Source organism: Paroedura picta, chromosome 6 (assembly GCF_049243985.1).
Source record: "Paroedura picta isolate Pp20150507F chromosome 6, Ppicta_v3.0, whole genome shotgun sequence".
In the NCBI taxonomy this organism is placed as follows: domain Eukaryota; kingdom Metazoa; phylum Chordata; class Lepidosauria; order Squamata; family Gekkonidae; genus Paroedura; species Paroedura picta.
This window is the reverse complement of record NC_135374.1, coordinates 93,766,022-93,788,863: the sequence shown is the minus strand read 5'-3', so window position 1 is coordinate 93,788,863 and position 22,842 is coordinate 93,766,022. Positions and strand designations below refer to the sequence as shown.

Genomic DNA, 22,842 nt, shown 5'->3' with positions numbered 1-22,842 from the left:
CCGCCGTTGGCAATTATGCACAGCACTGGCCCGCCTCAGCCCCTGCTGGCCCCCGGCATACCCAGGAAGCTGCGGAAGTTCCCGCGTTTGCTTAACATGGGCCTTCCGTAGCCCTGAGCTGGGCTGCACCTGCGCTGGTGGCAGCAGCGAGCATTATCGAGAATTTTCCCTGAAGCACTGCTGTCGCCAGCGCGGGCATTGTGGCCCATGCATAATGGGCCTTTCTGAAGAACACAGTGGGCCCAGAAGCCTTATTTAACATATGTTTTAAATTGCAATACCGCTTAGAGGGAAGCCAAGAAAATATTTCTGTAGTGCTCTTAGAGCAGTTACATTCCACATTGCTTTTAGGCATCCCTTCCTTACTCCACCCCTACTTCCTCTGCCACTGCATTTCTCTATCTCTTGTGATTTTGCATTACTGCGCATTTTCATGAGATCCAGCTAAAGATACACCTCTATGTAAAAGTCTATGTAAAAGAGAATAAATACTTGTAACACTGAAGCATAACTGTTTCTCCTTTTCTATTTATGATTCAGGGTATTGTAATGACATTGAAAAAAGTATTACTGATTAATAATAGGCATGATGTGATAGTGAAGTCGAGGCTTTTATACATTAGAAAATCAGGGTGTTCTAAATGACTCAGTCTTCTGCTTCATGTGAAAACAAAGCACTATGCATTATTTTGCTAATAAGGGAGTGATTATATCATTTTAGCTAGCATTTTGTGTAAGTGCACAGCTGTTGTCTTGTGGGCTTAGCTAGTAGTCTTTTGTGATTAATTTTACCCTTGTATGCTGCTGTCTGCTGTGAATGGTAGAGCTTACAAATAGAGTGCCTACATTTGGCCGTTGTTTCTACTTGCATTTAAATGTTAAGCTAGGCTGAATTCACATGTGCCACTTACAGTGCGTTTGAGTCCTTCATCCTCAGTGGGTGTTCTTATACAGAAAAACAGAAAAGCAGTTCGAAAAGTTCAAATATTAGGTTTTCAGTGGATAAAAAACAACCTATTTAAAACGTACTTATATTGTGTTTCAGAATTGATTGAAGGCCATGCAGGAGGTAATTTACAAGGACATTTCAATTTCCCCTGAGCTTTACAATACATGTGGTGATTGCAGATGTGGGTTGCACGAATACTGGGGAGATAAAGCATTTCCCTCTTTGAATTTGACTACTGAGACTAAGTGGAAATAGTTCTCAAAGAAGGGAGATATATATATTTTTTTCATAACACATACTCAGAAACACATTTATTTATTTACTTCATTTTAGCTTCCCTTTCTTGCTGAGACTAGAGGTAGATTTCAGCATATCAAAGGCATTTGCAGATATCCTCTCCAGTTAAGTGAGGTTGAGCATTGGCCTCAGGTAGATAAATTTCTTCACCTCAGCATTGCTGCATTGGGGGTAGGTTGAGGGAAAGCCTCTGTTATAATTGTACAATATTTTTAAAAAACTTGTGAGCTCACACTTATAGACATGTTGATGATCAGCAAAAAATACTTCTTAGAACTGGCATTGTTTGTTTGTGTGTGTGTGTGTGTGTGCGTGCGTGCAAGTGAGTTATAGAAAGAAACTGCCCAAATGGATAATGTTTTGTTTAAATCCTTAACACTATTTCGCTCCCTTATATATTTGAGAAACAGCCTCCTGGGAGGAGACTATCCAGGGCCCTGTCCATCCAGGTCCACCCTGATTGGCCCTCCCCCTCCAGCTCCCACCCTCCCTCCTTGCCTGCTAGAAGCCTTGTGGCTGCAGCCTCTATTGTCACCCACAAGGAGAGAGGCAGTGACAGGGCTTTGCGGCCTGCAGGTACGCTCCTGCTGAGAGGGAGCCGGGGGGGGGGGAGTTTGGAGCCGCCCTGTTACCACCAGTGGGGGAAGGTCTTTCCATTCCCTTTACCGCTTTGCGGGAGCCGTGGACTAAACAAAGCGGTAAGGGGTTCTTGGGCAGGATGTGTCCGGGATGAGGAAGGGTCCGGATTGGACCCTTCCTCCGGACAGACAATCGGAGGGTCCCGCGGCGCCGCGGGCGGTGTTGTGATGTTCATTACTTCAGTAATATCTATGTAATTTTCAGTTGTAATAGTTATCTTGCACCAGGTTTTACATTTTTCTTATCTAACAACAGTTGGGATTGTCTCACACCCATTCTTAGTGAACTTTCTTTGTAATTCTACCTGTCTCTGGGTACTTTGTGTACGTATGTATGTAAATCAACCGGATGAATGTATACTTCAATGCATAGAATCAAGTGAACTTTGACTGACAAAAGTTTGTGCTGGATGGGTTTTGCTCTACAGAACAGGCTGATTCTGTACTTTTTATTCTGTTGTGGATCCTGCTGAATTAAGATTGATTTGAACTCAGGTCTTCCTCTATCCCCCTCATTGAAACAGAAAAGTGTTCTGCACGTGATTAGGGAAGCTCAGAAGGGAGGGGGGAGCCAAGCGCAGCAGGAGCCTGTTTCTTTCATTTCTTGAGGGGGGGGGGTGAGGATTGGAGACAGCAGAGGAGGGGGAATAAATCCAAGAGGCAAATATCTGCCGAGAGAAGTTAGGGCTTCCTCTTTAAGGGAAGCCTTGATACCTGGGAATGAGGAAGTCTTTGAACTGACACACTGACCAGTCAAGGCTTTTCTACAGTGTTGGAGGCTCAGCAGCAAGTTATTTCGGGGAAAGCAGACAACTGCACCATTACTGATGACAATCAGTAATGGTTTCAGTTTATATCCACTCCGTATATTACGGGGGAAAGGTGTCACTCTGGATCAATCATGCTTGTTGCAGAGGGAAAATGTAAATTGCCTCAAATCAAAATGGAAATTGCATTCAGTGCAGATGGCAGGGATTGAATTGACCTGGGTTTGGAATAAAAGCTCCATGCAAATTCCGCCCAGGTTGGGAAAGATGAAATAACCCTTTTTCTATTGTGACATTGAGGTTCGTAGCTAGATTAGCTTCCTGCTTGTTGAGACCCAAACTTAAATACTGTATTTGCTGGCGTATAAGACTACTTTTCCCCCCTGAAAAACATGCCTCCAAGTGGGGGGGTCGTCCTATATGCCGGGTGCACTTCAGTTTGGATAGACATAGCTCCCCATAGTGGCCTCCTGATGCTCGCCCGGTGCCCATAGTGGCCTCCCAATGCCCGCCCGGTGCCCATAGTGGCCTCCCAATGCCCGCCTACCTCATTCTATATACCATCCAGTATTGCACGGTATCCAGCGTGGCCGCAGTGGGTCATCAGCTTGGCTGCGGCGAGCATCAGCGAGACAGGGGTGCTAGCCTTTTTGGCATGACTGGCCCGTTCTGCTTGGCAGGAAGCAGCGGCGCTCTGGCCCACCCCTTGTCTACGCAGAGCTCGCACATGCGCACTTGTGCACTAGTGCCGGTCACAGGGAGATGGAGGGGCAGGCCGGGTATATAACAAACTCTATATTTTGAGTGGAAATGTTGGGGGGTCGTCTTATATGCCCAGTCGTCTTATACGCCAGCAAATATGGTACTATGCTATGAAGAAAGTTTGAGTCCAGCGGCATCTGAAAGCTTATACCATCATACTTTGAACAAAACTTTGTTGGTCTTAACGATGCCGCTTAATTCAAACTTGGTTCCACTGCTTCAGACCAAAACTGCTGCCCACCTGAAACTATGCTATGAAATAATTGCACTATATATACTGATTTGCTACATTTCAGTAATTGGTTAGCTTCCTCCCTTCCTTAAACCATTGCATGGGTGGGGTGCGGGTGGGAAATCCTGGTTTTAATACCCTCCAACTGCTATAAAAGTAATCCTTGATCATTCAGCATGGCAAAGATATACTATAGCACTCTTGCTGTCAACGCTCTATTCCTAGTAAACAATGTAGGCTTACAATGTTGACAAGTATATCCGGATCTTATTTTGGGATTATGACAAACGTGCTTGTGGGGAGATAGATCAGGTCAGCTTCCGTTCAGCTGAGCACATCCTCTGCAAAGCTGAATGCTATTGCAGGAAATACTCTTCCGTTCAACTAATGCCTGCCAAGGATGTTACATCTAGAATGTTATATTCATTAAAAAAAAAAACACTGGCGTGAGTCCAATTTGTTCAGAGAGCTGTTTTAATTCTGATGCAGACACAGGCATTGTTAGTGACCTATGTATTCCCAGTGTGCCTTAGGTCCTTAATAATTCTATGTAAAGCAGGGCTGTATAGGGAGCTTTTACTAGTGAGTAAGGTTCTTTTAAAAGTCATTCTAATTAGGATGCTGATGATGTGATTTTTGCGGCTTCACTTTATTCTAGAAGAAATAAATGCATGTTGAAAGTTGGATGGCTTTTTATTGATGTGGGACACATCTTCTGGCATGCCTTGTAAAACAGAAATGTAAACAGACGTGATATCCATAGTCCTGCCCACAAAGTGTGCCAGAGGGGCACAGCCAATGGCTGTGCCGGCTCCAGGGGCCCAAGGCAGCCACCCCCAAGGCCTTGGCAGTAACTGCGCAAGCCCCAGGGACTTAGGCAGCCATTGCGTGACCTGCGGGGGCTGAGCCAATGGCTGCCCCATCCCTCAGGCATTCATGATAGTTGTGCAGGCTTATACAGCTACTGCACGACCTGTGGGGGCCGAGGCAGTGGCGTGCAGGTCCCAGGAGCCTAGGTGGCCGCTGTGCAACCTGTGAAGGCTGAGGTAGCGCTCATCCCACCCCCCCAGACTTTCACAGCGACTGCACAGGCCCCAGGAGCCTAGGCAGCTGCTGTGCACCCCATGGGGGCTGACGTAGTGTTGGAGAAGCAGGTAGGGGGAGGGTGGAAGGGAAGGCAGTGTATTTGTGTGTGTGTGTGTGTTTGTTTGGGAAGGAGATAGGTAGGCTGGGAAACTTACAGGTAAGGAGGGAAATGGAAGGGGTCTTTGTGTGTGTGTGTTTGCGCATAATGGGGGGGGAAGCAAGGAGGGGGTTGGGAAACAAACAGGTAAGGAGGGAACGGCAGGATGTCTGTGTGTGTGTTTGTGTGTATGCGGGAAAGGGAGGGGGCTCTGACTAGTAGCTCCAGAACAGGTATGTGTCCCACATACCCTCTGAGAGTCAGGATGTCAGGACATTTTTTTAAAAATTCTGCCAAGGTATACATGAAAAGGAAAATTAATTTAGAAACTAGAGGCATAGGTAGTCACCATGTTGCTCCAAACTCAGTTTTTTTACATCTGCGGTGGTCAATGAGAACTGAATGGAAAACCTGCACATTCACATTAATGCTCATTCTGTGGCTCACTCACAATTTCTATCAATCCAATGAGCTACAAGGACTGTATGAGCTGTATGGCCACCAATGGGAGGCTTACTAGGCTCTGGTCGGGGAGGCAGGAGATGGAAATGGCATTGTGTGATGTGCAACATCACTCCCAACTGAAAACCAGGAAGTGACATCAAGATGCTCGAGGCACCCATTCCCTATGGTTTCTTCAGATAGATTTGTTCGATTCCTAAAGCAATTTCCTGTTTCACTTCAAAATGATGCATATTAACTAGGCAACGTACCTAATCTTTGGTGGACGCTGTCAGTTTATGCAAATTCTTATTGCCTGAATAGGAACAGTCACCAGTCTACATTTATTATTTTGTTTTCATTTTACAAAATTTATATACCACCTTTCTGCCCTCAAAAGGGCTACTATAGATAGGTTTCCAGTATCTATGTGTCCATTGTGTATTTTTACAAGTGTCCAGAAGAAGTGTTTCTTGCATATATTGGTTCATTGGCAGGTTGATGATGGGGTGAAAGTCATAGAATATATCCAGGTTATTTTTAATACAGATCCAGACAATTAAAATGTCTTCAATATATCACAAGTATAAGAGAAGAGTGTGTGAGTATGAGTTTAGGAAGCATTGCTTCAAGTCTGCCATAAAGAAGTTAGCATACTGTGGGACCATGTGGGTGCTCAGGGTTGTATCAGTGATCTGAAGGAACAAGTTGTCACCACATCTGACTGACAAATATGCTGGCATGCCTCCAGCTACCATCCTAAACATACCAAATGATCCATTATTACAGCCGGGCTCTATGCTACAAACAGAGATTCTCACCTGAGGAATCAACAACAACCTTTTTGGGAACCAAAGTTCCCACTTGACAAAGATAAGGAACAGATTAACAAACCAGAATGGTACCCAGGGAAGCCCTGTTGCAAGACAGGCCCCCAAGAGACAATATCAGAACACCAGGAATGGTCACATACAGCTGTCAACTCAAAACAGTTCAAAGCAACTTACAACCTCTACTGGATACCAGTTCTCTTTCACAAGCAAACCTTTTCTTGCACACAGACTGTCTCAAATAACTACTCACCTACAATAATACAACATCTAATTTGAACATGGGCACTGGTACCAGATATTTATTTATGTATTTATGTATTTATGTATTTATGTATTTATGTATTTATGTATTTATGTATTTATGTATTTATTAGATTTTTATACCACCCTTCTATATGGCTCAGGGCGGTTTACATATAACATCACAGAGGGTACATGGAACAAACTAACATATAACATAGTCAAATATAACAACAATAATCTACCAGTGGTTCTAAATAAACCCAGATGCCATGTACAGCCAGACAATGCAGTCACTGGACCTAACAAGAGCAACTACATCATCTCTGGTTTATTCACATGATCATCTTCTAACACTGCATAGGCCATTAAATGCCAACAATATATTTCTACATAGGCAAACAGGTCAAACCGTCTGTCGAGTGATAAGGTAAAGGTAAAGGTATCCCCTGTGCAAGCACCGAGTCATGTCGGTGACGCCCTCCAGCATTTTCATGGCAGACTCAATACGGGGTGGTTTGCCAGTGCCTTCCCCAGTCATTGCCGAGGGATACATGGACACAAATCTGACATCAAAAATCACAAGACTGAAAAACCTGTAGGAGAACACTCCAACCTTCCAGGATGTTCCATGGGTAACCCCAAGGTGGCTGTTTTATTACAAACAAACTTCAAGAAGAGACGGGAAAGGGAAACTGCTGAGTTGCAACTCATTGCAACATTCAAAACAACGGAATCCCCAGGACTTAAGAGGGATTTTGGTTTCTAACTACATATGCCATTTTGCTCTGTTGCTTCACACCAACCTGGCCACCCACTTGAATGGATTCTAATATAGATTTGGCTTATCTTTTACCCTTTTAAGGATAGCATGGTCAATTGCAATCTGAGTCCAAGAGATATTTGCCAAGGATCACCACTAATGTTTTTGCACTATATGTTGATTGCCAGAGATACTGGGATGCAGGGGATCCCTGCTAGCATGCTGTATAATGTCTAGGAAACAGATAGATTTTAGTCCTCGAGGCTTGATCATGAAAGCTGGGGAATTACTGACTCAGTTCTTGTATTATATCTTATGAATGGGGAGATGTGAGCTGCTGGACATCTCAGCCCTAGTTGTTCCTCAGGCTTGAATCCTAAGCAGACTGACTTGGAATCAAGTTCCATTGAAACCCACAGGACCTGCTTCTAGGTCAACATTTTGTATTATTTAATGTTCAATGTAAACCGCCCAGAGCTGCAAAGAAATGGGCGGTATAAAAATCTAAACAAACAAACAAACAAATAAATAATAAAAAAATAAAACAAGTGCAACTATCAGGCAATAGTGGTGTTCTCTAAAGTTGCCCCTGTCTGAGGTGCTTGCTCAGTTATTTTTTTATCAGTTCCCTGTTTATTTAGTTAAACCAAAGCTGTGCTAGGCATATACCACACAGTCACAAATGGAGACAGTTGGATGGGTGAACAAGTGGTCAAACAGAGATAAAAGATTAACTTTGTAAGAGATGCCCTTGATGAGAAACTAATCCTGACAAATGATGGTGCTGTGCTTGATCACCAAGATGTTTGTAAAGAGTCTGCTTTAATTTAATTAGGCTGTGGTGTATTGCTATCTTTATACTATCGTATTATGCAGGAACAGTGAAGCTAAGCAGCAATGAGGCATCTGCCAGTAATTATGTTGGACAATCAAGTATAGCTTGGTAGTATAGACTTTCACTTTGTGTCCAAATTTAGTACTTGTCCAGACAGTTGCACACCAATCTGTGTGCCTAGTATTAAAAAATGCAGTATTGTCATACTAGAATCCAAATGGAAATGAATATTAATGGAAATAAAGCAATGTGCAATACAGTGCATGTAAATAATGTAGCTGAGCACAACCTTGTGTCAGACATGGCATTACAATGTATTTTGGATCTGTGCTCTCTGGATTATCTCTTCTATATGGTCAAGCTGATGAAAGAACCTTAAACATAGAATTACGTGGTAAATGTATTCAGAACGTTTTACTATATCTCTCAATGCCTACATGAAGATCATGATACAATATATTTTACATTTTTCCTCTGCTTTGCAAACTGGTGCTGGGATATAACGGTATATTATTTCCCTTACCCTCCAAGGAAGCATTCCTTTTACAGCAGACACGAGCAACTCATTAACCACTAAACCACAGAGATCCAGGAAGCACGCCTCCCATACCCGCATGGGGTGCAATTAACACCTGCACCAGTTGCCAGGAATTTGGGAGTGACATTTGATGCCTCCCTCTCTATGGAGGCTCAGGTCATCAATGTAGCTCGGATGGCGTTTTTCCATCTTCGCCAAGCCCGGCTACTAGCACTCTACCTGTCCTCGGAACACTCGGCCACAGTGATCCATGCAACGGTCACTTCCAGATTAGACTTCTGTAACTTGCTCTATGCGGGCCTTCCTTTGTCTTTGACTTGGAAGTTACAGCTGGTCCAAAATGCGGCTGTCAGGGTCCTCACTAGAAAACCTTTGAAGGCCCACATTCAGCCAGTGCTTTGTCATCTGCACTGGTTACCAGTCTGTTTCTGAATCAGATTTAAGGTATTGGTATTGACCTTTAAGGCTATATGCGGCCTGGGTCCCATCTACCTGCGGGATTGCTTGGTTGCTTATGCCCCCCGCAGAGCACTCCTCTCTGCGGGTATGAATTTACCCATGGGATGTTCGCCTGGCCTTGACCCGGGCCAGGGCCTTTTCGGTCCTGGCCCCAACCTGGTGGAATGAGCTCCCAGAAGAGCTAAGGGCCCTGCAGGATCTACCAGCTTTCCGCAGGGCCTGCAAGATGGAGCTCTTCTGCCAGGCATATGGTTGAGGCTGGGGCAGCTCTCCCACTAATCCATTGGAGGATCCCCTCCAATATTGAGATCTCTAACACTGAAATCATTGTTAGATCTATTGCAATGGCTCCACCCTTTTTCTGAATATTATTATCCCCACCAGGCTGAACATGGGGGTAGTTGGGTATATATGATTAGAATTGTGACCACTGCCACTTATATGTTATATGTGATATGTCGTTTGACGTAAATTGGGGGTTTCATGGGGATTTTATTGTGTTTTTAACTGTTTATGTTGTAAACCACCCTGAGACCTATTTGGAGAAGGGCGGCCTAAAAATTAAATAAATAAATAAATAAATAAATAGATGATGATGATGATGATGATGATGATGATGATGATGATGATGATAATAATAATAAAATTGAGACAATTATTCTTCTCAATATAGGTTATCAGCTTTCTGACTGAAGAGAAGTCAAAACTTTATTTAGTCCAGGTGTCAAATGAAAACCTTGTGTTGCAGGCAATGTTAGTTCATGTTTATCTTTTTAAGATCTTTATTTAAAATCAATCTAATTGGAATGAGTAAATATGAAAGACTCATGATGATTAAAAAATAATTGCACATGTAAATAAAATACAATTTCTGAGATTCTCATCAAAGCACATTCAAAAAGACTAGGTAGTCTCATGTGATCCACATCTGAGTGATGCAGGTTTTTTTTGGGTGACATAGGTCCAATTATATGAAACTCATGTGATCCTATCAAAACCATTGCATCTGTCTCCTTCGATTCTATGAGGTAAACATTTCTAAGCTTAGAACTAACTTTCCAACAGCAAAGACAGTGATCTGTTCGTTCTTCACATTACAAGATGTATTTCTTAGTAAACATCCAGTGATTCACAATTATATTTCCATGGTTGTTACAGTAAGAACTGTGCCTTAATGGTAAAAATATATTCTAAGGCCTGGTTTGTTCAACCAATTGACATTCAGGATCTGCAACAGGGGAGTCAAGCTGGTATTTAAACTTAATATAAAATTGTCTTGAATGTGTATACCAAATGCCATTCCATCTTCTCAATCTTTGGCAAAGATACTGCATTGCTTATGAGCACGTACAGGGTCAAACAAATTAATTTATACTTTTTATGATATGGGAAACAATATGCCAATAAAGGTTTTACATTGCATTACAGGAAACTTTTCTCCAATTATTCTTATTCTGATATTTCTGGAAAACATCATCAGTGAACACACACCCTTAGATAGCTAAATTCATTTTGAGTGTGATTATACTTGCTGTGTTTTTGAGAGTGAAGCCATCAGGGCCAATAAAACTAGAGGTCAAGTATTATACTCTGTCAGGAATTGTGTCCATGTGGCTAGAATCAGGCACAGCCACCTACAAATAGGTACAAAGTACTCTGCATGCATGCCCATTTCATAGAGAAGAAGACGGGATATACAATATATGGGACAGAAAAAAATGAAGGCAAAGACAGATACATTTCCTCAGATAGTTTCTAACATAGGCTGTTTCTATATTAATACTAATCGTGATTTACACAGTTTACGCTTGAGAAAGCTCTGGTGAAACGGGATTTACACTTAGCCGACTTGCCTGTTGTATTCATGTGTTCTTTATTTAGCTTTCAGGATACCAGCTGACAGCACTTCTAATTAGCTTTCAGGACCCACTCTTGAGATGCTTTCAGGCTGCTGTACATGATTGTTTCTGCTATAAATTTATGTATTCATTTCATGAAATAGTACTTCATTTACTGAAGATTTCAGGACACAAGTTGTGGTTACTTACTCTTCCTTTCTAAACAGTTACTGTTTATGATTGTACGTAGCTTTATGCATATCTGGATATTTTTAGTGAATTGCCTTCTGTCTGTATATATTTAATATACTCATTGAATTCCTGGATACTATTGTTGGTATTTATATTTATACACAGTGGCTTTGCCTTCACTTTGCATACCCATTCATGCCTCAGCCCAATTTGCATGAATCTTCTTTGTCTCTTAAAGGTGGGTAAATAAATCTTTTCCAACATGTGTCCATGTACAACTATTTGAGCACTTGCACAGTACCTGCATGAGCATCTGGAAACATGCACCACACAGTTGTAAGAACCAGACCTTCAGCACAGAACAAGAAAGCTTTGAGTATCACATGTTTTCTCCAAATGAAATGTGTATTATATTTCTGACATTATGGCTGTGACTCCTAGGGGTGAAACTAGTTTTGAAAATTAATTTTAAAAACAGCATTGTGCATACCAGTGATCTGAGAGGTTGCAGTTGTCACAGCTTTTAAAATGTTAAAGCAGCTCTTAAAGTGCTAAAGCAGGTCTGGAAAACACATCTGGCTGCATGTTGAAATGAAAGTTCATATTAGAGCTGTAGCATACCTTTCCATTTAATTAAAATTCTGGAGCATTAATTTTAAAAATAAGCTTAAACCTTGTAAAATGGATATATTAAAAGAATGGAAGAAAACAGTATTTTTTTAATATATTCTATATGTTAAAGAAAATGCTCTGAATTTGTTCCTATGTAAGAACAAAATTTTAAGAACAGATGTTATTTGTATAGTTTTAGAGGTATAACTATCTAGAGAGATTTTGGTGGAACAACTATTTTATTACATCTATATGTCACCCTCCCTTATTACTCAGGCTGGTTTACATGTAGATTTGTCATACAATACAATGAACTTCATGATTGTGAACTAGCTGGATTGGGGCTGTTTGGCTATCCTTGTGCTTTTAGATCTGATGGCCACATTTGATGTGGTCGACAACGAGCTGTTAGCTCACTGCCTTGCCGGGACTGGGAATAGGGGGACAGCCTTACAGTGGCTGGTCTCCTTCCTCAAGAACCGGACACAGAGGGTTGCTGTGGGGGAGGAGTTATCTGACCCGTTCATGCTCCCTTGTGGAGTACTGCAAGGGGCTATACTGTCCCCCATGCTTTTTAACATTTATATGTGCCTTCTGGCTCAGCTGGTCCGGGGTTTGGGGCTGGGGTGTCACCAATATGCAGATGACATGCAGCTCTATCTCCTGATGGAAGGTCAACCAGACTCCTCTCTGGAAATATTCTTCAGTTGTTTGGAAGCAGTGTCTGGATGGCTCGGGCTGAGTCATCTGAAACTCAGCCCATCCAAGATGGAGGTCCTGTGGCTGGGCAGAAGGGGACAGGACCAGGAAACACGTTTTCCTTGCCTGGATGGGGTGCAACTTGCACCTGTGCCAACAGCTAGGAATTTGGGGGTGATATTTGATGTCTCCCTGTCTATGGAGGCTCAGATCACGAATATAGCCCAAATGGCATTCATCCACCTGTGCCAAGTTGGGCTACTAGAACCCTACCTGTCCTTGGAACACTTGGCCACAGTGATCCATGCAATGGTCACTTCCAGACTAGACTTCTGTAACTCTCTCTATAACTCTCTCATCAGTATCAGTATATTAAAAGGTATCCCCTGTACAAGCACCGAGTCATGTCTGACCCTTGGGGTGACGCCCTCTAGCGTTTTCATGGCAGACTCAATACGGGGTGGTTTGCCAGTGCCTTCCCCAGTACTCATTTTACCGACCTCGGAAGGATGGAAGGCTGAGTCAACCTTGAGCCGGCTGCTGTGATTGAACTCCCAGCCTCATGGGCAAAGCTTTCAGACAGCTGCCTTACCACTCTGCGCCACAAGAGGCTCTTATCAGTATATTACATTATTCTAAATATTTTTATAGTCACCCAGACTTATTCCTAGGGGTATACGTTTGGAAAATAACTAATCCAGAACCAGCTGAGCACGAGCTGTCTGTTTACCTAAGAAGGATAATTGAGGGCCCTGTTGGAGCTGTCACATTCTGCAGGACCTGCCAGATGGAGCTCTTGTACCATGTTTTTGGTCAAGGCTGAGGCCAGAAAATCCTGGGCACCCACTTGCCCTTCCCTCCTCTTAGGGGAGGGCCATTAAGATCCACAACAGTGGCTGACTGCAGATTTGAGCTGGCTGACTGGGACTTGTAGAGGGTGGGATTCTGGAGGGAGGGTTTATGCCGCTACTGTTGGGTGCTATTATTTTTGTGTATTTTAATTCTTGTTGGGGTTTTATTGTACTGGTATTTTTAACTTGTAACCCATTGTCTCAGCTTGCCAAGAGCAGCAGGAAATAAATCTAACATCATCAACAATAACTATCCTGAATGAAATTTCCTTTGGCTTTTAGGCATGAATAGACTAGGCACGTTCTGACAGTATTTTCTGATAATGCTGCAATGTTGATGGCTGCCTCTTGTTTTTAATTTTATATTTAAGGTTGTTTCCCAAGGAAGATGAAGGGTAGTGGAGTGTTGGCAGAGTAATTAACACAGCAATGGTGCACAATCTGATTAAAGGGTAGATAAAGGTTTATTTAGGAATTAACATACTTGATAGGAAAGAGGAGAGACAGAGATAGGTTGCTAGCTACATCTCCGGCTGATAGAGGGTAGACTGAGAGTGGCACTTCCAAGAAGGAGAGCAGCAATCTGGAGACTGCCAAGGAAAGACAATAGGAGAAAAGGTGTTGACTATCCTATCTACAGAAATGCCCTCTTCTCAGACTTTCATCTTTGCATGCTTTTCTTTAGGAATGTAAGCGAGATAATGATTCAGGCTGAGTTTGTGCCCATACCACAGTTCAAATAATATACCACTTGCACCTTTAGTATGTAATCTGTTTTTGCAGATAGTTAGAAGTGTTGACTGCTTCTTCCCAATACTTGTCAGATAGCTCTGCTTCAAGGAGCATACTACTGCACAATTCAGTGAGAGAGCAATTTTTCCTTTCTGTTATACTATTTTGCTCTGAAGTATATGAGACGGTAAGGTGATGCTCTGTTCCCTGTTCAGCCAGATAATTATTAATTTTATCTCCTCCATTATCAGTGTGGATTGTTAGGAACATTCTTTAAAGTCTGTTACTGACCATTGCCACATATGCTTTAATTTTTTCAGCACATTTCTCTTAAATAGATCACAATATAACTTAAAAAGTCATCAATAAAAGTCATTACATATTTATTCTCACTAGGGACTTGAGTTTTCATTGCTCAGCAAACATACTGTGTTTCAGCTCTAGGGATCACTGAGTCTGGCTGGGCTTATGCCTTTTGTTATAGCAAGGTCTCACTCTGTTCACTTGAATGTAATGCACACATTTTCCTTCAACAGCATATTTGCTTATTTGCTTGCCTTTAGCTGAATTCTGGCTTTCATGTTGGCTAGTTCCTTAATTGACTCTATGCCCCAGCCATGTTTGCCACGGTCAGTAATGCTAGTTTGCTTTCTGCATGCAAGTCTCAAGAACATATCAATCTTGATACACTTTGCAATGAACTCTCCCTTCTTTCTGATATAGCATTTGTCTCCAAAAGATGTAACCATGCCTTTCTTCATAAGTATTCTCACAGAAATAAGATTATTTGCCAGTTCTGGGACATAAAGGCAGTCTTTGACAAGGATATCTTACCTCTCCAGTAGGGAGCTTGAATTTTATGGTTCCTGGGCCAATACTATCTGCCATTATAGACCATCCATTGACACTTAATCTTTCTTTTTTTTATCTAACATTTTAACGAAATCTTTATGAGCACAACTGTGGGACATGCAGGCACTGTCCACATACCAAATGTGATTTTTTTTGGGTTACTCCTTGTGTTAATATAAAACATTTCTTTAATGGTGACTGTTTGGAATTTTCCTCTTTCTCTGGGAAAGGAATCTCTTTGTTTAAAGGCAATACAATTCCTCTTAATATGGCCTGGCTTCTCACAGAGGTGATAAACAATTCCATTTACATTCAAAGCCTGGTGGAATAAGCTCTCAGAAGAGCTAAGGGCCCTGACAGAACTGAGTTCTCCAGGGCCTGTAAGGTGGAGTTCTTTTACCAGGTGTATAGTTGAGGCTAAGATTTTATTGTATATTTTAAATTGTTGAAAGCTGCCATGAGCTGATGATCCTGGGAGTGGCGGCATAGAAGTCTAAAGTATAAGTAAATATTTTGGGATTAACATACTTCATAGGAAAGAGGAGAGGCAGAAATAGTTTCATAACTACATCTCTAGCTGATAGAAAGGGCAGATTGAGTGTGGTACTTGCAAGAAGGCGGAAATTTCCTTGAGAGCAGCAATCTGGAGACAGATAAGGAATTACATTGAACAGGAGAGAAGGTACTGACCTCACTATCCTATCTAATTGTCTTCTTGCTGCTCCCTGCAAGGTCTTCTTCTCTTCTTTGTACCCGACATTGCCTTTTCCAACATGAAGCTGAGGAAGCCAAGGGAAGAATGGCACATCCAATATATTTCCCATATGCAGAAAAGTCAACCAAAATACCTAGGCCATGCTTATACCAAGCAATGTTCTTGATTACTATTTCTCCCAATCTCATTGCTAGCTTGAAGGCTCTAATTCTGTATAACCAAGATTGCTGCTTTTTTGAGTATATTTAGCTATTGGATGTTAATTTGATGATAGAAGTGGACACATTCCTTGCTTGAAGCTAACTGTTGCACTGCAGAAAGCAGGCTACGGAGATGGCAGAGAAAGAGCTAAAGGTTTGGTTTGGAGGCTCTGTCAAGCAGGAAGAGCTGCTATGCTACTTGAAGGAGGGAGCCAAACAGCCCAAATGTGCTTTTGACTACTTCCCATTACTAGGTTGTTGGCCAGCTTTGCAAAGCAGATGCTGTTATGTTTGCACCCACACAAAAGTAGAAAGAGAAACGCAAGCATGCACACATGCAGATGTAGGAACAGGGTGACATGAAAGAAGGATGACATCTTATCTAAAAGAAGCCAAGGGGCATGCAGTTATGTGCTCTGGCCTGGGTGGCTCAAGTTAACCCTATCTCCTCAGATCTCCAGAAGGGTTGGCCTTGATTAGTATTTGGATGGAAGACCTCCAGGGAATTCCAGGATCATGCATGCTGAGGAAGGCAATCCAAACCACCTCTGAAATCTCTAGCCTTAAAAACCCTATAGGGCGGCCATAACTCAACTGCAACCTGAGGGCACATTATATGCACCCACACCCAGTAGTACACAAAGCCATCCATTGATATGTAAAGTACGGTTGGGGATGAGTGCATCTCCTTTGCAAAAGCAAAGGGAGATAAAGTCTCCTATTCCCTTCTGTGCCTTACTCTGTTCTAAGCATTTTCTACAAGGAAGCTTATCAGGCTTCTTGGTGAATAGTTCTAAGGTGAGGTAAGCAGGGGCTGAATATACTGAAATGGATGAAAGCCATTAAACTAGAACAGAGTTCATGTGTATGTGCAGAGTTTAGTGTTTGGCTTACCTCCAACTAACAGTTCTTCTGTCCTGTCTGGATTAAGCTCCAGTTTGTTTGCCCACATGCAGCCCTCCATCACCCCCCAAAATTGATTAAGGTTCCATTCATCCTTTATTATTTTATCCACTACTGTCATCTGCTATTAAAGGTCTATAGATGGTATTTCTTTGGTTTCTTACAAAACATATAGCTGCTATTTTAGATTTTTTAATTTATTATTTATTTGTTTGTTAATTTTATTTATTGTTGTTGTTAGGTGCGAAGTCGTGTCCGACCCATTGCGACCCCATGGACAATGATCCCCCAGGCCTTCTTGTTCTCTATCATTCCCCGGAGTCCATTTACCTTTGCACCGACTGCTTCAGTGACTCCATCCAGCCACCTCATTCTTTGTTGTCCCCTTCTTCTTTTGCCCTCAATCGCTCCCAGCATTAGGCTCTTCTCCAGGGAGTATTTTCTTCTCATGAGGTGGCTAAAGTATTTGAGTTTCATCTTCAGGATCTGGCCTTCTAAGGAGCAGTCAGGGCTGATCTCCTCTAGGACTGACCGGTTTGTTCGCCTTGCAGTCCAAGGGACTCGCAAGAGTCTTCTCCAGCACCAGAGTTCAAAAGTCTCAATTCTTTGACGCTCAGCCTTCCTTATAGTCCAACTTTCACAGCCATACATTGCAACTGGGAAGACCACTTTTGTTGGCAGGATGATGGCTAGATTTGCCATAGCTTTCCTCCCCAGAATCAAGGGTCTTTTAATTTCTTTGCTGCAGTGATCATGGAGCCCTGGAAATTTTATTATTTAACCTTTATTCCACCATCTTTTGGCAGACTCAGGACAGATCACAACATAATTAAAATCACATGTTATTCTAAACTACAATATATTACTGGCTTCTGCCTGTATTGCAGTTGCAGTTTCCTACAGAACATATTTTATAGGTGCCGATTTAGAACTTTTAAACATTATATATTTACTTTATGTATTATTTAATCATAATGTATATCTCCATTCCATATTCTGGGTGTGCATAATACTAAACATTTTATGCACATCCCTTAACATCCAGCCTGATAAAGAGCTCTAGAGAGCTTAAATGCTTGTATGTGACATTGCATTGTATTGGTCTCAGGGAAAAACATTTATTTTAAGATACCTGACTGTGGCTATTTACGTGTTGGAAAGCATCCATTGTGTATTATATGAAATGGTCCCTAGGAAAATAAGTAAGGTAAGGTACACAATTCAAGGGAGGGAAATCACATCTTCTGAAACAGTGGTCCCCAACCCCCGGTCCAGGGCCCGTTGCCGGTCCGTGGATCAGTCGGTACCGGGCCGTGGCTCCTCCTCATTCTCCTCCCCAGCTGCTGCCTCGGGGGCTGCCCTGCCACTCTGCTGCCAGCTCATCTTTGGTGCTCTTCAGCGGCCGCCATGGCTGGGGCTCCCCCTCGGCGTGGCACTGCACAGCTGCTGCTGGCAGCACCCCCCAGCCGACGGTGGGAAGTCAGGGGCACTGGCGGGAAAGCAAGCGGAGCAGGGGCTCAGGCAGCAGCGGTGACGTCCCTTAGCAAAAGACTACCCCCCCCTCAGTAAAATTGTCAAGTGTTGACTGGTCCCCGGTGATAAAAAGGTTGGAGACCACTGTTCTGAAAGATATACCTATGCATTTTGGTTCCACCGGCACATTTTTACTCCTGTATATACCTGCTTCATATTCTGAGTGTGCATAACATTTTTATGCTTGACGTTTTAATGGATGGGGGAAAACATAAATGCTCTATGGTTCTTAAGTCACTAAATGGGGAACTGTATTACAAAACATGGCCTGTTATCATGCAGAGGTAAACAGGGGAGGTCAATAGTGTTGCCAAACTCCAAGTGGGACCTGGAGTGCTCCGGAAATTCCAGCTGATTGCCAGACTCCAGAGATTAGTTCCCCTGGAGTTTTAAAAAGGGGCTCTTTCTAGGTCTTCCCACAAACATCCAGGAACTTCCCTACCTATCTTTCAATGTGCTGAAGGATATTAAGGGAGCATTTCTCTTAATTTTAAGCCTTGGCCTGATGGCTGTTTTCCTCTTCTTGCCAAACGCGTGCGCCTGCCAGAAACACTACCGGAAGATGCCTAAAAAAGCAATAGATGGAAAAAAATAATTCAGACTTTATCATTTATGAAAGGATGTACGGTACGATCTAATTCATCAAACAGGCAGGGATAATCAGCAGCTTAGATAAACAGAAGCATAATCACATTGAGTGATATGTGGAGAAGCTACTCTGATAATTAAGCATAAATAATGAAGATCTGGCTAAACGAGCTTTATGGCATTTAATTGTTTGTATGTGTTTTAAAGGGTGGCCTTAGTTGAATAAATGTACCTTTCAATTACGTTTTCATTAATAACATTATTTCTCTACAGAATCAGCGTCCAGTGGCACCTTTAAGATCAACAAAGATTTATTCAAGGCATTTTTCTCTAGATGGTGTTGAAGAATAAGTTCAAATATATAAAATAAATAGACAAATGAATAAATAAATGCTTTTAGAGTCTCCTTGTGATGAATTTGCCACTACATGATCTAAGCAACCAAGCAATTTCTGACAAGTTCTCTGAGGGTCAGGCTTTGAACTTTTCCTTCTGTTGAAAAATAAGCATTGGGACACTCTGAGAATAAGTCTGCCTAATGTTTCTTCCAGACAGGGAACATTCCTTTTGGCTGTGGGGTTCCACCCTTCCCTTTATTAATTCAGCCCGAAAACCGCTAGTTGCGATTTTCTTTGATGAGCTCACCCTCTGGCATGAATATACCAACCCTCCGCTGGAGGGCGCACCATGCCGGAACTGTGGCTGCCTTGGATGTCAGACCGGAGCATGACAGCATCTTGTTCTTCCCGCTTGATTTTATTTATGGCAACGATTCCCCCCCCTTTTTTTTTTTCAGAAGTGCAACCCTCGTCCCCTTTCCCTTCCGGAATCAAATGACACCCCCGCCCCTGCGTGCAGTTTCGCTGCATGGAAGCCGAGCGACGCAGGGAAGCACGCCGCCATCCACTGGCTGCCCGAGGAGGGCTTTGCAGCCAGGATTTCGGGACTCTCGGGTGGGTTGAGGGGAGGCATGCGTAAAAAGATGGCTAGGCAGCTGCAATGTTATCTAGTCGATCCCTGCATCCGGCGTGACCCACTTTAGCAAAACCGAATATGGGAGACCCCTCTTTGTAGTTACATACGTAATGCGAATTTTCAGGGGTGCGGTGGGGACTTCATAGATCATCCAGCTCTCTTTGAATCCTCTTTGTGTTCCGGGACTATAAAATGGTGCTCCTTCCAGCTATTGCCTACCTGAGTCACACAGTGCGAGCCAGCCTCTGAGCTGCCCCTGCTCTTCAGCTTCACGAGCAAAAAGGCAGGGGGGAGTGCAGAGTCGGAACACGCGCCCATGGGTCGAACGTGTGCATGTCCGCCTATGCGCTGCGGGGCTTTGCGCGGCTGCCCAGGGAAGAAAGGCCAAGCTTTGCCTCTGCGAGTTCTGCCAAAGCGGAGCCCCCTCCAGCCCGGCCCGGGGGCGCTGACTCGGGCGGCTGTGTGTGTAAAGGAGGCCGGGGCTTGCGTCGGGCCCCCGCCTGCGCCCTCCGTCCGTCCCCGCCTCGTCCTGCTGCTGCTGCCGCCTCGGTGATGTCATGGAGAGGCAGCAGGCGGAGGAGGGGCGGCGGCGGCGGCGGCACTGCAGGTTCATGTGTATATAATGAAAAGGCCTTTGACAAGCTGCCAAAACGCACGGAGGGAGAAACTGGACCGACTGGATTTCGTGCAGCGAATCGTCATCCTCCGCAACGCCATGGGGAAGGAGGAGGAGGGGGCGGCGGCGGCGGCGGCGGCGGCGGCTCCTCCAGCAGCAGCAGCAGCAGCAGCATCGGCTGCCTCGATGTGAAGCCCGGACCGAAGCGTCGGGGGGGCAGACGGGGAGCGCGGGGTGGGAGCGGGGCAGACCGAGGGAGGCAGGGCCGCCTGCACCGGAGCACCCCGCGCCTTGCCGCCGCTCCTCTCCGCCGGCGCTGAGCCAGGCGCCTCTTGGCAAGCGGCAGCAGCCATGAATTCGGCGGAGCAGACCGTTACATGGCTGATCACCCTGGGCGTGCTGGAATCCCCCAAAAAGAGCATCTCGGACCCGGAGGGCTTCTTGCAGGCGTCGCTCAAGGACGGCGTGGTGCTGTGCAGGCTGCTGGATCGCCTGCTGCCGGGGACCATCGATAAGGTCAGTCAGTCAGTCAGTCAGTCAGCGGCGGCTATTCTTATCTCTCCCTCCCGCCCTGCCGCCCCCGCCCGGCCAGCCTTTCTCCGGCTAGAGCGCTCGCCTCCTCCTTGCGCGGCCGCCGGCGGGTCCTCGGGCCCGGGGGGTCGGGTGCTGAATAATGCCGCGACACGCCGGCTTCCTTTCCGATCCCCTTTGGCGCAAGGGAGGCGCAACAGTCAGCCCGGCAGAGGAGTCCGTGCCCAAGAAAGAGGCGCGCACGACACCCATGTGTTCCAGCCCCGCAGCCGCCTTCCCTGCTGGGCAGGCTGGAAAGTGAGCCGAGCTGGGATTAAAATAGACCCGCGTCCTTTCCTTTGTCCAAGGATCCCCCCCCCTTCCCCAGCCCTGCAAAGGCAGGAAGCGCGCGGCCTTTGCCTCGGGAATCTGTTGCCTTCCTTTCGCCAGCTGCGCGGATATCCCAACTAGCTGGGAGAGCGGCAAAGGCGCCATTGTCAAAGGCTGGGGAGGGGAGGGGGGGCAGCGTGAGGGGAGAGGGTGGGGAGACCCAGGCCTGGTTTGGAGCCTGGTTGGTGGGCAGCTGGACCTTGACGCTCCCCCACCCCCTCTCCAAGGGACAGGCACTCCGGAGAGCATGCACATAGGCCTGTGGACAAATGGAAGGGAACTGTAGCCCTCATTACCTGATCGCCATCTGCAAATGCCACCAGAAGCTCCTCTCCTTAGGATGAGCAGAAACTAAATAAATGACTGGAGGAAAATTGTAAACCACAGTAGGAAATATCTAGAAACAGCCATGAAATCCTTTTTTTACTTCGATCATCGAAACTATTACTACATAGTGTGCCGGCCTTTGGCTTCTCCAGAACGCTTCATCAGACTGGATGTTTAAAAGAATAAGCACAAGAATAAAGGGAAGGAGAGAGGCATTAAAGTTTTAGGCTACTATCATAAGGCCTCTTGTCTGCATCCAATGAGGCTCAAGAAAGATTGGGTTTTTTCCCCCCTAACTAAGCTATTAGTTTAAATTGTAAGATCTGTTTCTTTTCTTTATGGCATTCTAACCTCTTAATTTTCCACCTTGAGAAGTAATTATTAAGACAGCCATTCTGATAGGTATGCAGTCAGAGTCTATGACCTGAAGATATTACAGTAGACACCTGTTGAGGTTTTCACAAATTCAGTGATCCATTTGGGGCCTGGAGGATGGGAAATAAATATAAGACAAAAGGACAGACACCCTGGCTGTAGTTTTGTACAGCATATTTGATTTTCACGAAAATGGACAGATTCAATATGAAAAATTCTCCATGCCCAAAGATGTATAGTTCTATTTTAGGTGACTATGTGTGGGGAAATTCACACACTCCTGTTGCTTTAATATTCCTCATGTTTTTTTTTAAATCTCATTGCTCATGTTGCAATATGTTGACCTAGTTTTGAAGTGCTGAAAGCACTGTTGATTTATGGTAAGGGTTATTTTTAAGTCTAATTTTAGCATCTTCTATAATATGTTACTCAATAGAGCCAATGTTGTTTATATTGAAAAAACAAACACATGACAATTCTATTTTCCGTTGTGTGTGCAAAAATGGTTTTAAGAGCTAATTTTTTTTGCCTATTTCTCTGTTCTGACAGAAGCTTAAGTAAGAGGAGGTTGTTCTATGTATTTGTATATGAGCAAAGAATATATACTCCTTATATATTCCATGTCTAAAAACGAACTAATTCAGCTAAGCATCTTGAATCTTAATTTTTGAAGCTGTGGGCATTTTCAGTTTGATTTTTTTTTTCAGACTGAAGGACTTGTGACCTTTGACCCACATACGGAGTTAAGCTTTATTTCTCTACTCCTTGGCTGGTGGGAAGAGAGGAGGGAAAGTGAGTTAAGTGTATTCCCACTTGACAGGAAAATCGCCATGCTTAAAACCAGATTGACCTCAACAAGGAAAAATCATTTCTGAGCCAGAAGTTTTGGTACTCCTCTAGGGAGGCTGATGCTTTCAGAAGATAATTTGTGTAGCAGTAACCTCTAGAGGAGTAGAGGTTGTGGCTGTTGGCTTGAAAGCTATGAAGCCTCCTGACT

General features: G+C 44.0%; 2 protein-coding genes across 11 annotated transcripts in view; one reads left to right on the top strand and one right to left on the bottom strand.

Moving 5' to 3' along the window:
• Positions 1-20,091, bottom strand: part of ANKRD10 (ankyrin repeat domain 10) — a 62,273-nt gene extending 42,182 nt beyond the window's left edge. Inside the window, exon 1 of the mRNA XM_077343766.1 lies at positions 19,847-20,091. Coding sequence (XP_077199881.1) covers positions 19,847-19,945 — 99 coding nt within the window. The 5' untranslated portion in view covers positions 19,946-20,091. The remainder of the gene's footprint in view (positions 1-19,846) is intronic.
• A 209-nt stretch (positions 20,092-20,300) lies between these two features.
• Positions 20,301-22,842, top strand: part of ARHGEF7 (Rho guanine nucleotide exchange factor 7) — a 123,424-nt gene continuing 120,882 nt past the window's right edge. For 3 of the 10 annotated variants that reach the window (XR_013232132.1, XR_013232133.1, XM_077343756.1), the window contains exon 1: positions 20,404-20,759. Coding sequence is in view for 7 of the 10 variants with exons in the window: in XM_077343756.1 (XP_077199871.1) it covers positions 20,595-20,759 (165 nt within the window). In the remaining 3 variants the exon portion in view is untranslated. Of the gene's footprint in view, positions 20,760-22,842 lie in introns of all 10 variants that reach the window. The other 7 variants (XM_077343750.1, XM_077343753.1, XM_077343751.1 and 4 more) reach the window with 5 other exon arrangements.